Source organism: Pezoporus occidentalis, unplaced genomic scaffold, assembly GCF_034315485.1.
Source record: "Pezoporus occidentalis ecotype Australia unplaced genomic scaffold, CSIRO_AGI_Poc_V1 ctg22, whole genome shotgun sequence".
Classification (NCBI taxonomy): Eukaryota; Metazoa; Chordata; class Aves; order Psittaciformes; family Psittacidae; genus Pezoporus; species Pezoporus occidentalis.
In genome coordinates this window covers 1,556,043-1,573,262 of record NW_026914072.1, presented here as the reverse complement: position 1 = coordinate 1,573,262, position 17,220 = coordinate 1,556,043, and the positions used below count along the sequence as shown (strand labels likewise).

General features: G+C 41.7%; 1 protein-coding gene across 1 annotated transcript in view; it reads right to left on the bottom strand.

Annotated features, from left to right (window-relative positions):
• Positions 1–17,220, bottom strand: part of MICAL2 (microtubule associated monooxygenase, calponin and LIM domain containing 2) — a 119,672-nt gene that overhangs the window by 10,728 nt on the left and 91,724 nt on the right. The window contains exons 31-33 of the mRNA XM_062620114.1: positions 9,763–9,857; positions 7,602–7,694; positions 5,566–5,659 (exon numbers count right to left, since the gene is read on the bottom strand). Coding sequence (XP_062476098.1) covers positions 5,566–5,659; positions 7,602–7,694; positions 9,763–9,857 — 282 coding nt within the window. The remainder of the gene's footprint in view (positions 1–5,565; positions 5,660–7,601; positions 7,695–9,762; positions 9,858–17,220) is intronic.

Below are 17,220 nucleotides of genomic sequence, written 5' to 3'. Positions count from 1 at the left end.
TAAACACTAACACAGCAAATACCGGCTGTAAATAAGGTACGACATGCTGAAACTGTGAGATCAAGAGCAACAACTTTGAGAGCCAATAAATCAGCATCGTGATGTGTGACTATTAATCCGAAACAATGAATGCTTATCACAAATATGATCAGACACACTCTGGTCAGATCTGTCATTAACTCAACCCTTAGTGCCCCACATTGGGTGCCACAAAGAACTGTCATGGTTCAAGTCCAGCCGGTAACTCAGAACCATGCAGCTGCTTGCTCACTCCCCACCTTCTTCTTCCCCCTGTTCCCAGAGGGATGGGGAGGAGAATCAAAAGAATGTAACTCCCGTGGGTTGAGATAAGAACAGTCCAGTAACTAAGGTATAACACAAACCACTACTGCTGCCACTAATAATGATAATGATAAGGGAAATAACAAAGGAAGAGAATACAACCGCTCACCACCCACTGACCGATACCCAACCCGACCCGAACAGCGATCTGGGGCTTCCGGGTAACTCCCTACAGTTTATATACTGGTCATGATGTGCTGTGGTATGGAATACCTCTTTGGTTAGTTTGGGTCAGGTGTCCTGCCTCTGCTTACTCCCAGCTTCCCCTCCTCCCTGGCAGAACATGAGACTCCTTGGTCAGAGTAAACATTACTGAGCACCAACTAAAAACATCGGTGTTATCAGTGCTGTTCCCAGGCTGAAAGTCAGAAACACAGCACTGCACCAGCTACTAAGACGGAGAAAAATGACTGCTACTGCTGAACCCAGGACAGATGGTCTGTTTCCCAAAGATCTCACAGCTTAACTCTGCCTTGCTGAAGAGGAGGATGGATTTCTTTCACCAGGTGAGGGCCTTTAAAGCTCCTAAAATGCTGTCTGTACAAAAATCTTTGGCAATGAAGAACCCCTATGTGTTTTCAAGTGGCAAATCAGAGTACATATGTGTTTATTTTCCTTGCTGCCCTTTTTAATATGCTCATCACTTCACATTTTCCATTAATTTTCTTCACAAAACAAACCCACCCCAGCACCCCTTGATGCAGAATTACAGCAGTGATAGCACTGCAAACACACCTCCCACAGTGTCTGCTCTGCCCCTCTGCCATCTGTTGCCACAAAATAGTGATCACTTGTAGGAAGCAAATATCTTACACTGCTCCAGGTTGAGGCAACAATTCAAGTGACACGCTGGCCCCTTCAGAAGCATAAAATCAACAGCCAGCCTGTGCTTCTGCCTCAGGACATGGTAGTTGCACACTCCACCACTGTGTGTTGGAGGCAGGGCCAGCTGGACCTGGGACAAAGCAAAACAAGGTACTGCCAGCAGGCAGGAGAACACAGCTCTCTGCTCCTCCAGCCTTATATCACACTGCTAGATAACCAAGCATAACCCACCCGTAAATAAGCTTGGCTGTTTTCTGTGGATGGAGACTTCTGTGGATGGACTGCACCTTCTGTGGATGGACTGCACTGAGGGTGCTGAGATATAAGCCCAAAGGTCTCAGGTTCAAGCTCCAGTGATGACAGCTACAAAAGTAGGTCAGCAAGTGGTAAAAGAGGCAGAGCCTTGGACAGCTCAGCAGTGTTTCGGATGCCTTTCTGTTGTCATTTTGAAATGCTCTTTTTTTTTGTCAGCCCCAGAAATTACCCTCTTGCCTCTACTGCTTCAGCTGTCCGTCACTTTAACAGGAAAGCCAGGAGCTGACTCCACTCAAGAACAGCAGTTTAAAGCCCATGTCCTTTAGGCGATCAATGACCTTGCTCAATGCAGCCCTTTAGCAATCCTCCTGAGCAGAAGGGAAATGTTAGATGGTCACCAGCCCATTTCTGTGCCTTCACCAGGCACAGTCATCCTCCTGCCAGTGTTGGAGGAATTGCATGGGCCTTCATACTGAGGGCAAGAGTTGTGCTCGTTTTGGTGCAGTTCTGCAATTTCTCACTAGGATTTGACCTCAATCTGAATTTACCATGAAATGGGAAGCTAAACAGCAGGAGAGGGCAGAGCAAGTCTGATTTCTGCCTGATTCCATTAAAACTTGTCAATAATTGATGTGCTCCCATGGGATCTTCCAGGTCAGTAAGCGGTGATAAAAAAAAAATGATCTCAAAGTGACTGCTGGAGCAGTTCTAACTGTGACATGCCAGCTGTGGCTTCTCCCACACCCAGTGCAGGGATGCAGCATTAGTACCTGGGGTCTTCATATGCCACCATCAGAAGTTATCATCAAAATTTGATCTAATTTACCGACAGTAAAAACATCACAATTGTAGGTATGTGTATGTCCCATACACACACAGAGAATTACTGCTCCCTTTTTCCTGTTTTCTTGATTAGGCATTTTTTAATTTTTTTTTCTTTATGTTTCCTCTTTACACTTCAAAATCTGTGTACCTCTAATAAAAGACTGCGTATGTAGGTTGACTGAGGTAAGCAAAGAGTAATGCACTTTGTAAAAATGCCACTCATTTTAGTAAAATCCTCAGTGCAAGCCAGAGTAAAAGTAGCCCTTGTTTTACCTCATTCTCCATCCCATAGAATGCCCCCCAGGTGTCCCCAGGGACATTTTTTTCCTGAGCTTTTCAAATGTTTTTACTTATAATGGTAATAGTTATTTAAGTCTGATAGAGCATTTTATGCCTTCCGAGGGCGGAACAAACCAATGAAGTATTTTGCATTATGCAGTATGACAGATCTTTTTAAAGGTTAGAGGAAAACAATTTGTGAGTTTGTTTTGTGAGCCATATTGGCTTTCTCTTACAGCACTGCTAAAGCAAAACGTGCCTCCTGGTTTACCCAAGTCTCCTTTAACTTTGATACTGTTTGAAAGTCAGATACTCTTCTAATCACATCGTAGCTATTTCTGTTTTCAATACTTCTAGGGAATGACAGGCTGCATAGGAGTATTTACTGAACACAGTTCTCAAAACATCAACCTTCTGTTCTCCAGAGTGATGCTACACTGTCCCTCCATAGAGCAGTCACACAGTAAAGGGGCCTTGGCCAGTTTGCACACTTTTAGAAACAGCTAAACTTCATATTCTTCATTCTTACAGGTTTAAATCGATTTCTTTTGACACTCGTGAAAGTTCTGAGAAACGTTGAATATGCTCCTTGTGAAATAAAAACGAAGGGCAATGTGTGCAGATATTTGTTCCCCTTCCAAAAAACGGAGAGGTTTCTTGAAGTTCTCTCAACACAGATTTTCTTTTTTCATGATTTGTTTAGTCACTGATCAGTTATGCTAATTTCAGTGGAAAATGTGTTTTGAGATTTTTATTTCTGTATTTTCTGGTAGGCAGAAGATCTCCATAAGCCTCCACAAATGTCAGTGGAAAACAAAGCGACAGTACATCAATGATTTATTATTTGGTATTTTGAACCAGAATAAAGCAAATAACGGGCTTCAAAAATTATTCATAGGACTGATACGATTCCTTTTTTTTTTTTTTTTAAATGCATGAATTGTTGTCACTACAATTAGAAGATCATCAAAGCCTCATTTTGCTCATCAGTCTTCATGGCAGTTGTTTTGCACCCACGCATGTTCTCTTCTAATTCAGTTGAGGAGCTAATGAATAACTCCTCCTAACAAAAGGGCCATTCATCCCAGGCTTACAGAATTATTAGAGGAGAGTTGCGTAAATGTCACTGAAGACTAGTGTTTGCAGGCCTGTCTCTAAATTTGGTTATTCACAACCTTTGCAGCTCAATATTATTGCTGAACTGTGATCGTTTTCTAATTACCTTAATAATACCTATTAAATCACTTGAATTGCGTAAGCGCAGACCTGCTTAAATACAACTTAACCTAATAAATACTGGTCATTCATTAAACAATAATGCACATTATTTTTAGGAAAGTTGAACAGAATATTAAACTCACCAATTCCTGCATCATTACAAGCGTGTTATTACAAGCAACAAAGCATTTACATTTTGTTTGGGAAACTTGCAGCTTCATGCTTTCACACCAGAAGAGTTATTGAGACACAGTAACATCCTACTCTTCAGTATCTGCCCTATTTGTAACTGGCCACCTACACACAATCAACAGGGAGAAAAAATAGTACTTTCACCTTAATGAGGGCAATCCAATTACTAAAGATGGGAAGAGAATGAGAAGCATCAATCTCTTGGCAGACAGCCTTCTTTAGGAAATGCGATTGTCAAAACACCAAAAACAAGAGGTGGCTGTAGGCCATTTATCTTGGTATTTGGCGTCTATCCCAAGAGATAGAAGCCTCTTGTCCCTGTCTGGTTTTTGAGGTTTCCAAAAAGCCAACCACCCTTACACAGCTCAGCAGTAAAAAAAAAAGCTAATCAAAACAAATCCTCAAAGTCTTTTTTGAAGACTTTCTCACAGGTGGTAAAGTGGGTACCATTTCATAAAAGGCTATTCTTTCATTTAAGGAAAAAGATGCTAGCCTTTAAATAACAGTTGAAATAGGTTGGCACTATCAAATATAGAAAATCAGTTAATAAATATAAAAGGTTGGGCAAATGCTGTCTTGCTGAATTGATTACTTCAGTGTTAGAATAGGGGCAACAACTGCTAAGAAACATGGCATTTAAAAAAGCCAGCATGTAGATATTGTGCTAGGTTGCCCACCTAAGACAACAAAAAGATCAGGTGCCAAAACATATCTAGGTTTTCAGCGTTGTGCAACTGCTTGTCATGAAAGCACCATATTCAGCTTTCTAAAACAGAGGTAAATAAACACACATTTCCAATCAGGCTCCACAGAGTCCTTTCAGCACAGAACTACAGCCCCCTCTGAAGTCTTTTACACACATGGTTCACAGTCCCATCCCCATTTTGGGCCTGGCAGGAGCTCCCAGATGTCCCGTCCCTCTGTGGGAGGTCTCCACAGCTTCACTCCATGTGTGTTGGGGAGCACTGGCAAGGCTGGCTTGGTGGGAGGATGACACGGTCCTGGGTGTTTGGGACTGTCAGTTCAGGTGAGGCAAAACCTTGCCTCCAACCTGGAGGGGCCAGGACAATGTCCCTGTTATCTTCTACGCATTGGGGGAAGAGCTGTGTGGTTTGGGTCTGTGTGCCCGATACTGCCGTTGCTATAGCATGGCCACTGACTCTAATTGTATTAATGGCATCTCACACTCCAGAGGAGTCATTAAGGACTGTTACTAGGCACAGGCTGCTGCTGGCTTGGTAACTGAGATAGCAGATACAGCTCCTGGAAACCTCATGGGTTCCCTCCAGGGGATGAAATTCAGCTCAGGATAGGTTTTTGAAAAAAGGGGAAGGGGAGAAGGGGTTGGGGAGGATGTAGATTCAGGTTCAACAGGCAAATAATTCCAAACCTGTGACAACCAACAGTAGATTTCTAGCATTCAGCGTAAAGGTGCTTGAGCTAAGAGAGTTTGGAAAAAAGGCAAACAGTGTTTTTTGTCCTTCTAGTTACTGTTCCATTTGAGATTTTGCACTAAACTGTACTTCTATGACAGTCACTAAAACCTCTCTACTTTGAAAAATGTGATTTTAAAGAAAAAAAACCCTGACCAAACAAAACCCACCCCCAAACACACACTGCTTCATTTACCTGATTCTCCTCTTAGTTCTCTCTCCAGTTTGACACCAAAAATCTCCAGAGCTCTTTGTCTTTCCTCCAACTCTTCTAACTGTCGCTGGACTGCCTGCAAAATTGTAATGATATAAAAGCTACAGACATAGCTTAAAAATTCAGAGACAAAAAGATAGTCTCAGTGGTTAGAGAAACAGCTTGCAAGGGTCTCAGAGGAGTCATGGGATTTGCAAACTCATTGAGTACATTAGGTGCCTAAGCAATTTAATAATCCCACTAGGTACCGAAATCCAGCAGGTATGGCTATGGTTTGTGTGGGTAGGTATTGTAGTCACTAGAAAAACCTAGGTTTTTTTCTGAACTCCAGCTCTCGTGCTGTAAAACAGAGATCATAACATTTCTGTCTTTCAAGGTGTCAAAGTCAATAATTTACACATATATTCTGAGATGCTACCTGAATAAAGGTCATATAGTATTGAAGGTTTACAGCTAGAAAGCTTTGCTAACTATTTTGTTGTCTATGGGATTTTGTTGTTTCTTTCTTTTGCTTTCATATTGCCAGGCTTTTGACACATGAAGGAAAGAGTCTAATACCTAAGAAGTGGCACTTTAGGAAGGACTTCTACATTCACTGGTCCATCCCCTTTTAAACAAGATTTTCAGAGGTGCCATGTGGATTATAGGCACGAAACATGTCAAAGGTAGATGCTCAGCAGTTCTCATTTCAGGATGTGTTATGGCATACTAAGCCAAGCCCTCAGCAACAGCCTGATGAATATGAAACATAATTCAACAAGTTTGGACTTCATTATTTCCAGAAAGGGGTAAAATAAGACAAGGTGTTTATGTACCTATTTTTTAGCTTGAGATAATTTACAATTCTTAGCTGAAAAATAATACAGTTGCTCTTACTTTAGATTAAATAAGACGCTGGGTTTTCTTCCCCATGGGTTTTATTCTGTCACAGATTTTAGAGCAACAGCTAGATATAAGCATTTTCTAAAATCCACTGGTTCAAACACAAAAATTCTCTCCTTTTCAGCAGTGCATTTTACAAAGGCAGTGATGTCTGCAAAACCAGAGATTTCAGATTCATATCTGAAAAACAATTTAGTAGTTCCCTTTTTTAATTTAATATTGGTAAAGAAGTAGCCAGTGGAAGCTCCACCCAAAACTCCCCACCTGCTGAATACAACACAAGATAATGACAACTTCTGCTCTTTTCACTACCATATCTCGATTACCGTTACAGCCTGAATTAATGAGATTAAATCTAGTTCAGGTTTCTCTGCCCTGTGCTACTGTACATACACACACAAAAATTGCTAATGGCCACATAAGCCATTAAGGGTTGGGGTTTTTTTTGTGTGTATAGATATATATATATATATCTATACACATACACATATGCATATGAATATGTATGTATGGTAAGTGAAATAGATAAACCCAAAAATTTTGACACCTGAGAGAATATAGTCTGAGATCAAGTTGTGCACAAGTGCATCGCAAAATCTTTGAACTGTAATTGAAAATAATAAACATTAGCGGAGTCCAAAGCTTATCCAGCATCTTCCAAAATGCAGGGCCTGCATATAGCAAATTGACCTTGCATCATTAAGAGAGAAAATGATTCACTTTCATTGTTATGGCAGAGAGAGAACAAAACCCATCACTGTATTTTCATACCCTCCTGTAATACATAGGGCTAATAGTGGAGTTTCTTACATTCTCAGGGACTCATGTTACTTCCCCTTTCTATCTCCTTCCCTCTTCAGTGTATTCTTCTCTTATTGCCAGTCACTATTCCCTCTTGTTCTTCATACAGTTACAAAATTATGATGGTCTCCTGGGGCACATGTGGATTTGTCACAAACAGAGCTGCAAGACCCTGCCACATACACCTTCTTGCTCCTGACTGATAGTTTGACAGGGCTTCAACACAGAAGGCCATAATGAGAAGTGAGAGGAAGCGCAAACCCCATACTGGGTACCCCCATACTCACTAGTCCCATTTGTCTTCCTATAGTGACACCTGTGAGTTACATTTTCACCTGTGCTTTGTGAAGCCTCTTCAGTTCCTCTTGTTTAATCAATTGCTTTGTCTCCCTCTCCAGCTTCCTTCTCCTTCTGATAGACCATTTTGCCTACAAAAGAGAGAGAGGAATAAAGAAAGGCAATCAGAGCATAAGTATGCCATTACAGGTTTCCTCAAACCTCCCAGAATCCCAGAACATTAAGGGCATGGGAGAGACCTCTGGATCTCATCTAACTTGAATCCCCTGCTCAAAATAAGGTGCACTGCTGCAGGGTGCTTGGGGCAACCTAACTGAAATGAAAATATGCATGTAGGAATATTTTCATGCATTTGCCTACATGACTTTAAATCATTACAAGCTCTTATTGCAACCCTCAGTGGGTGTGAACTGTGTCTATCAATAAAAGAAAAGTCTGAATGGCAAGGTTGCTTCTGCAGACATCACCATGACCAGAGAAAAAGCCAGGCACAGGGAGGAGGAAGCGCTGGTTTAAGGAAACTCAACCTGTTTCTACTGTTGTAGCTGCTAAGTAGTAAAATTCACTTTGGATCGCTTATAACACAGTAAAAAGGATACATCCCTTTATTAGAAACAGCCATCATAGGACACTATCTGCAGCCCTATGAAATATTCCCCAGTGCCAGTTCTCTACAGCATTACAGAGGGTTTTTTTTCCCTTTTCCCGGCGTACCTGTCACTGCTGCTGGGAAAGCAGGGCAGCTACAGGGCTGCCTGAGGGAATCACCTGTGCTTGCTCCATACTGCCCTTGACCCAAGTGATCTGGAAGTGCTTTAAAGCTGTGGGTTTCCCATTTTGGAGGAGACAGAATATATGAGCACCATAGATAAGACAAAAAAACTATCAAGTGATGATGCTGCTTGCTAAAATTTTCCCACTGAGTTTTTCCAGAGACACAGAGAGTGGCAAAATAGCAGGCAGAACTGGCATGCAAAGAAGTGCTAGGTGGTAGCTGAGAGAAACAAGCTGAGTGGAGAACGTGCATCAAAACTGAATCACTACTAATGCCCATATGTGACAGCTGCTCATTCACATTGGTTCTGGCACTGCCTGGCAGTGCTGCCTTCCCCGCTGCCTGACCCTGCCTGTTCCTGTGCCTGCCTTAACTATTTGGTGTTGCTCCTATCCAGTTTTCTCCTATACCTCCCTTCTTTTCTCTATTTTGTTTAGACTTTATTTAATTCACCGTTGTATCATCTTACTATAGACTGCCTTTCCTGTAACGGGAAAGATGAATGATGGATTCTGACATCTCGGCACACCCTGAAATAGAGCCACTGGCGGGATGTGCCACCACACACTGCTGCACTTCTGCCTCCTGGCACTTCTGTTCTTCTGGAGCTGTGCAACTGGGTTTCCATTTATAGCCCCACTTAAGTTTCAGCTTGGCTGTTTTTCCAGCGTACTGGGCAGCCTCTTGCTTTGCTTTCCCTGTTTCCATCCTACCTCAAAGGCAACAAATCAAAAGGCCACTTTGTACTATTAACTCCACTTACTGATATTCTCCACAGGAAAGAGGTAAACACATTTCTGATGAGCTATTCAGGCAATAAAAGCTCTGTTTCTTCACATCAGAGCTAGGCATCAAGAGTTCATTGGTGCTTTAACCTCATCCTAGCCACAGGAAACAGATTAGGGCTCAGAGACCCCGCTGTGCAGCCAGCCCTTTCAGCGTGTAGGCTCTGGGTGCAACTTGGTGGCTCATGCAGTGCCACTGATTAGGATAAACAGAGGTTTCCAAACAACCTGCCTGTAGCGCTTCTCAAATGAAGTTGTATTTTCCCATAGGAAATCTGCATCTGTTTGCTTTATTTTTTTTCAATAGTTTGGTTGTTGGGCTATGCATTAAGGCCATTTAAGAGTGCAGCCTCAAAGTAGATTCAGTGAAACATCTCTGTCTGTCAAATTAAGACCTCCTCTGTCAACACTGGTGCAACCTGGGGGAATTAAAGATTCAAAGAGGAAAAAGGAATTTTAATGTTCACGTTCCTTAAAGAGTTTTAATGTGTTTTTTCTCCATTGCACATAACCTCCACTGATAAAATATTCCAAACCCCACTTTGAGAAATTGCTGTGTGTTTTAGATCAAAATCATATGATGAATCTTAGCTACAGTCCAACTGAGGAAATATCTTTCTGTTTCCAAGTCAAGATTACCTTGTGTGTTAATGAAGGCTTGCATTCAAATTCATCATCAGAGGAAGAAGTGGAATACTCAGTAACTTGTTTTCTAACAGTTAGGTGTTCACATCCTAAAATGCAGGAACAAAATAGTTAGTGAAGCAAAAAAATACTGTTCTCTAACTTATATAGACACTTTGCACCTGCCCTGAGTCCTAATCAGCAGCACCTAGAGCAATGTGGAAATTTGGCTGATGGCATTAATTAGATTCTTGATGCCTTTCAAAAACTCTATCTGGATATATTTGATTTTTTCAGGTATTACGTACAAATAAATTAATTCCTTGAGCACCCTGCGTGCAGCACGCTGCTCTGAATGCACTCAGCATTCATTAAAATGTATATCTGAAGTTAGCCATATTACCCAAATGATTGTATAAGGCTCACTATACAGTGTAATTGAATGCAAAAAGTCTGAACCAGCTCTTAAACAAATTACCCTTATGTGGCTTGTAGCATCTGGCACCCATTTTTACTACATGACATCTGCTCAGTGTAAAATAGTTGGCGTCAGAATGTCTGGTCATATAAAAAAATCACAAATGTAATCAGAAGCAAATGGACTAAGAGAACAAGGCTTTATCACACAGCCGCATGCAACATAAATATTTCATTAATTATGTCTAAACAAATGTCACTTATTTTTCTGCTTTAGGAATATTATCACATCATTGAACTGTTGATTAAAATGCCATAATAAGTCAGGAAAATCCATACATCACAACAATGCACTCCATAAGGAAATCTCCAAGGCTGCCGCTGGAGGAAGCATGCTTTCAGATTTATAAATTAAATTACATTTAATTGCAGCAATTTTACCATGCCTGTTTTTCCAGCATCTTGTTTCAACTGGGTGTAAATATTTGAATTTCTTCTTAATTTGTCTAATTCATAGCTTCATTCTCTTTATTTCAGAAAATAAAACCATTTTTGGAACATCTGTCCCTACACTTCAACCTGCTACAGGGTTAATGATTAACAGCTGGGCAACATCTTGGAAATGTACATTATTTAAAGCTAACAGTGCCATTTTCCTTTGTATCTTCCAGGTAACAACTGGCTGCCTGTGTGCAAGTTGTATTCAGATTAAAATCACTTCCCATTCTCCTAGTGTAAATGTTTCTTCTCTGCTTTGTCCTGGATCCCAGTCCTGAAGTAGGAATTCCATCTCAAGCCCTAATTTAAAATCAGGATCCATGAAACAGATTCATCCCAGACAGTAAAGCAATACAAGCAGATCCAAGTAATTTGAGGCAGAGATTCTGATTTTTCTGTGCAATCTCAACATTGGAAGAACCCAGTCCTTTTGCTAAATGAAGCTGCAACCTCAGAGGGTCCAGTAGAGCAGGTTTGGGTCCTGCCATCCTTTTTGCAGGACAAGTCCTTGGGCAGGAGACACCTGCAGTTGAAAGCAAGAAGGTTCAATAGCTCTCCAGGTGGGTCTCCAACTCCCAGGCAATTCCCCTGCTCCAGGATTGCCCAAGGCTGCCACTTGGAGGCAGGGACACTGTCCTGCTTGCTGACCTGCCAGGGACTCTCCGATGGCTCAGGATTGCTGAGGTCAAACCAGTGCCACACACTGCCCCATGCTCTGCAGACCAGAGTGCAAATCCAGCCTCGCCCCGTCTCTGCCCCCAGCAATGACCCGCAGGCATAAAGCCCTTCCCAATGCATGAGATGGAGTAAGACATGGGGAGTATCAGCCACTACTTCTTCTGGGTAGTAAAGTTACATACCTTGCTTTTCCCTGTGCAACTAAAAGATTGCAGTAACTACCCTTCAGTCATGCCCATGGGGAAATCAAATTCCCTAACATGCAAAGGGCAAAATTTACAGCCCAGCATGGCAACTACACACTCCCTTTCTTCTCTCAGCTGTGAGAATAAGTGACTGCTTGCCTATGTCTTCCCTTTTGAGTGGTACCAATAATTCAAAAAGCGTTACAAGGTCTCCAGGAAAACCAGCATGCTGTAACACAAGGGCACCCGCCTCCTCCTCAGGGCTGGGACTCGGGAGCTCCTCACCTTTTAGACACAGTCAATGGCTTCCCCAGGGACTTCCAAGAACAACCTCACGAGCACAGGAAGCCCATGTCTGCACACAGAATACTTTCATAACATCCACAGTCCTCCCTGTGACAGTCTACTATGGAGAGCCAGGTATTTGCACCTTGCTTTGCAGAGAAGAGCCATTTTGATTGCTCCAAAGCAGCTCAGCCTTTAAAGCGACACAGTACCCAAAGACCTGTAAGACAGTAGCCACCTAACTGAGATCAGCAATCTCCTTCATTGTCTCCACCTGAGCATCCTACAGGATTGATGGAGGACCACATGAATCTGCTCAGTGATGAGGCATCTGAGGAACCTACCTGCACACATTGACAGTTACAGTCTCTGTCACATTTATTGCATATATAGAATCATAGAATCGTTAGGGCTGGAAAGGACCTTAAGATCATCTAGTTCTAACCCCCCTGCCGTGGGCAAGGGACACCTCACACTAAACCGTATCACCCAAGGCTCTGGCCAACCTGGCCTTGAACACTGCCAGGGATGGAGCATTCACAGCCTCCCTGGGCAACTTATTCCAGTGCCTCACCACCCTAACAGGAAAGAACTTCTTCCTTATATCCAATCTAAACTTCCCCTGTTTAAGTTTTAACCCCATATATTTCATGGCACTGATGTTCTCTACTAATTTAATGTGGATAATCGAAGTCACAGGAAAAAGAAGGTGTCTGGAAACACACAAATAGTGACAGAATTGGGATGAGAATACAGGGTGTTTGCGGCATTTCATGACACAGACTGAAGTTGATGCGGAGACTCAAATCCTCGTTTATTACCACCAAGCCCTTTTTATCCCCTTGTTCGGTACTTTCCCAACCTGCACATACATGCGACATTCAATCTCATTGGTCCCTGTAAAACTCTCCAGGTAAATAGTCCAATCACGATGTTGCAGGCCCTCTCACAACCCCCACATCCTCTGGCCTCCAACTGAGATTCCCGCCACAGCTACATCCTGACCCATGCTCCCGAGGCTTGCTTGTTTACCTTCCCTGCCCTTCAGTGTTTCAACTCATCACCCCAGGGCTTGTCAAGCGCCAAGGCCTCAGAGCTCATTCCCAAAACCTTTTTCATGCAAATCTTATCACCTTCACTCCCCACAGGCTTTGGCTCCCAGATATGTGGTCTTGCCATATTGTAGGGGTACAGAAAGAGTGGGACAATGCATTTCTTTCAACATTAAAAGGGCACCCACCGACTGCTCTGCTCAACTATTTTTCTTTGGCTATTTCCAACCAAATTAACAAAAAAAAAAAAAAAAAATCCAACCAAAAAACCCAAACCACTCTTCCTTATCACAGCATCTATATGTTCTATTCTAGATGACTGAGCATTAAACTTTCCCACCTCCTAAGGGCTGGAATAAGCAGAATTTAGCTGCCAGCTGTGAGGATATGGACAAGGAGTTCACATATAAGTTTATGGACTTTTACACTTACGGGTTCATTTAGATTTGAAACTTAGAATTGTAATAGTAAAGTTAGATAATAATAAGAATTTGTCCACTCCAAGTATGTCAAGCCTTAAAGCCTGATAGCTACAAAAAAAAATCTCAAAAATAATATGTTTTTTTCCAAATCTTAATTCAGTTCTTCTAGATTTGGGCTTTCTCTTTCTGGCCATCTTATTCCTTCTAGGGAGTTATTTATTACTTAATTACTTTATTTCTTAAGTACTCTAGCATCTCACAACTTCCAAATTAACTGGGGAGCTTTTCCTCCCCAGCTAACATGACTTTGGATCACTAGGAATGGTCAGCTGTAGTTTTAGTTCTTAATTGTAAGGAGGAAAGGAATAAATATCTCTGTTCTTGATTTCTACCTCACAGTAGCTACTAGGAGTTTGGTCAAGACACCTTTCCAGCATATCTGATTTACAACTGTTAAATCACAGGAAACTGCAGATTATTTAATATTATTATTAATTGTTATTCAATCTGACAGTGTCACGGAATACACTACAAAGTTGGAGGAAACCTCCAGTTCTTGATATTGGGACTTGGTATCTTCACTTGTGTATGTCACAAGAGATAAGAAAAATTACATCCATAAAATTAAAATCTGGTCCTATGCCAGTTCGTTAGAGTTTGGTAATCCAAGGGTGTGTCTCAAAGACACTTTGCTTCCACTTAAAGTGCACTGCCACTGAATGCCACCAGCAGCAAAACCCTAACTGCATTCAGAGTGATCTACTGGACCTAAGTCCAGTGCTTTTGAGACACCTCCCCCATATAAATCTAAGGTACTGGTTTTCCTAACATACTTAAGGTCCTCTGAACAAAGAGGGACCTGTCATATGAAGATGTTAAGAGGGTGATACCTTCTGTTAGATGGGCAAGCACTGCTGACTGCCCTAGAGATTAATGGGGAAAACCACCACTTCTGTCATTCTGCATGTCACAGCTCACCTCCCTTTTGTGGGGTGTTTCTGTGTCATGGTAGTAACTGCAATCTAAATACGTAGAAAGTCTTGGAGCAGGAACTGTTTTGATAACATTGTGTTATTTTAATCTGTTGGCTTCCTGTGTAACTGTCCAAGATTCCATATTTTTGTAAAGTTATTGGTGTTAACCATGACCACTTTAAGTACTTCAGTGTTTTACAAAAGAGAGGCAAAGCCACACACATCTCTTTGGCACTGGTGTCCCAAACCAGACAGGAATTGGCGTGAGGCAGGAGATGAAAAGGCCAGTAGAAATCAAGAGTGGGCTTCACATCTCTGCTTCTCCATAGATTTCTCATATGGTCTTAGGCCTGAAATTTAATCCTGTAGTGCCTCAGTCCTCTTCTAAAACACAAAATCACCAAGATAACAGTGTCCTAGCTGCCAATAACATTACCAACACACAGAATTTCAGTGATTCAAAGATGCAGTAATAGGAACCATGTGTGAACCTGAAATACTTGCAAGAAATGCCTTTTCAATCTGGAAGTGCACAAAACCAGCAAAGTGAGTTCATAACACATCTAATTTTCTGATCAGCAGAACTGGTTGTCCTGCTTAATGAAGTGAGCCATGTAAACAACACACAGTCACAAACTGAGTTATAACAACTCCCAGCTAAGGGGCAGTTCTCGGAATGCATCTTTCCACATGATCCCCGCTCAGTCAGGGACAGAAATATTCCTCCCATCTCCACTACTACAAAGAAGCAACCCTGGAGTCACAAACATCTACCAGTAACCAACCACCTTCATGGTCTGGTCCTCTGAAAGTCTGTCAGTCAAAAGTACGAGAAAACAGTTAACAACCTGATTGATCAATTTTATGGATCAAGTCTGGGTTTTTTCAACCACAGGTTGGAACACAAAGGATGAATCAACAGATAAAAGCCTCAAAGATGTTTGTGCAGTAAATCAGAAGTCCGGCATTGCACCTGGAAACTCCAGTGTGGTCATTTGGAGACGTTTGTATATTCTACTGGCAAACTTGGACAGGGTTTTACTTTTTAAAAAACTCATTCTTTCACTGAAAACAGCACATGAACCCCCATTACTTCAGTAAGATTTGTCTATGTCCCACACAGGTAACCTGTGCAGCCGGATCTCTACACAGTCCAAAATTGCCAAGTGGCTCTGAGGAATGGTTCTTACGAAGTGTTAGCCTGAAAGCTTTTAGACCAGGTCTGGATATCAGAAGCTGGAAAGACCCATATGGAAGGTGTAATGCAGGCATAAGTTTGAGCTACAGGTAATCTGCTTCTGAGCAATTAAGATCTCTGCTTCCTCATGCTGACCTTCAGCTGGTGGCTGGACACTTGGCAGGAAGTGACAGAAGGACAGAATACAGTTTTAGTTTGAACAGACACCTGGGTCTGTAATGCAGAAGTCATAAGCACAGGATAGACATTGTGATGTGTATTTGCAGGTAACATAACTAAGGTAAGGTGTAAGAAAAGATGAGCAACATAACAGAAGTAGATGTGTAGAGTGAGACTGACGGTCCTTCCAGGCTGCCCAGCAGTGGATGTCTAAAGGAACACTATAGACACCAGGGAGTCATACATGATTCCTCCTGTGACACTCACCCAGCCTCCAAGCATTTTTCAATTCAGGAGCTTTTTAAATTGGAAGTGGTTTCTAAGCATTTGGTTACTCCCCAGTGAGCTCAGCCAGTCTCATCTCAAGCCCTGCACTTTAATCACCCAGCTCATTCTTTGGCTCCACAAGCCAGCAGCCTATTGAGGGAGAAAACACCAGTGTAATGTGAGACCCACCATACTTGCACAGAATGAGTCTGGCCTCAAGTAGGATAGAAAAGCCCTACTGGAAAGAGCCAGGAGGAGTATGAGAAAGAGCCTCATTAAATTGGTTTCTGCCAGATGCTGGGAGTATTTTTTTCTCTTTAAAGAAAAGAAATTTTCTGAGATTCATGGTAAATTTCAAGAGAGAAAAATAATGACGTAATGTGGGCTAAAGCTCACCATCAGTTCATGAATGAAGTTTGCCAAGCCTGAGCCTCAGACAAGTGCCAGTAGGAGACAGAAATGCCATTTGAGAGAGTCAAGCAGGACTTGGCTCTTTTATAAGTTTAATTTACTCAAATATTAAGGTTTGAAAAAGTTCAGGGAGGTTCAATGTTGAAACACTGAGGATGACAGATTCCTGGACAAATGGCTAGATCAAAGCTGCATTTTTTCCTCTGAACAGACTTTGCAATGCTTATATTCAATAATTATAATAATTTAATCATTCCTGTTTTGGCTTGCACAACAGAGGAAAGCAACACATATTAAACCAGCATGTTTTCCAAAATATTTAAAACATAAATAAAGCAAAGCAATATTCAAACCTAACAAGAGCTTTTCCCATTCTCATAGGAACACCACATACCAATTATTGTAATACATTTTGTTAAAAGCAAGTCAGCTTGACTTAGTTGATAGATAATGACTACTCATAGACTCAGAAAAAGCTCCCCATTTAAGACCACAGCATGACTAGTGAGAACACCAGCAACTCTCTGTGGGTTCAGTGCAGTCCTTAGCATCCTCTGGCACAATGGGGATGCCTGGTTTTGTGAGTTGTTAGGTAAAGGATGCCCCCAAGAATCCAATCCAAACACTCAGGAATAAGAACAGGAGTTATTGTATCAATTTCGATGATATTTAATCAATATTAATTATCAAGTCTCTTTCAGTATGCGGTAGTTCTGAAGCAAAAAAGATGCAAAAAGGCTTTGGCTGCTTACTGGGAACTTCAGTGACTTCACATTTTATATACAGATTGTTATTTTAATGCTGCAATACAGCAGCAATTTTGGGGTTACAGTTTGGGTTGTAATTTAATAAAGTAAGAAACAAACAGGTAAGTCAAAATTCAATAGGTTATAGTTAAATAACTGACTTTCTCCAATGGGGTAGTGG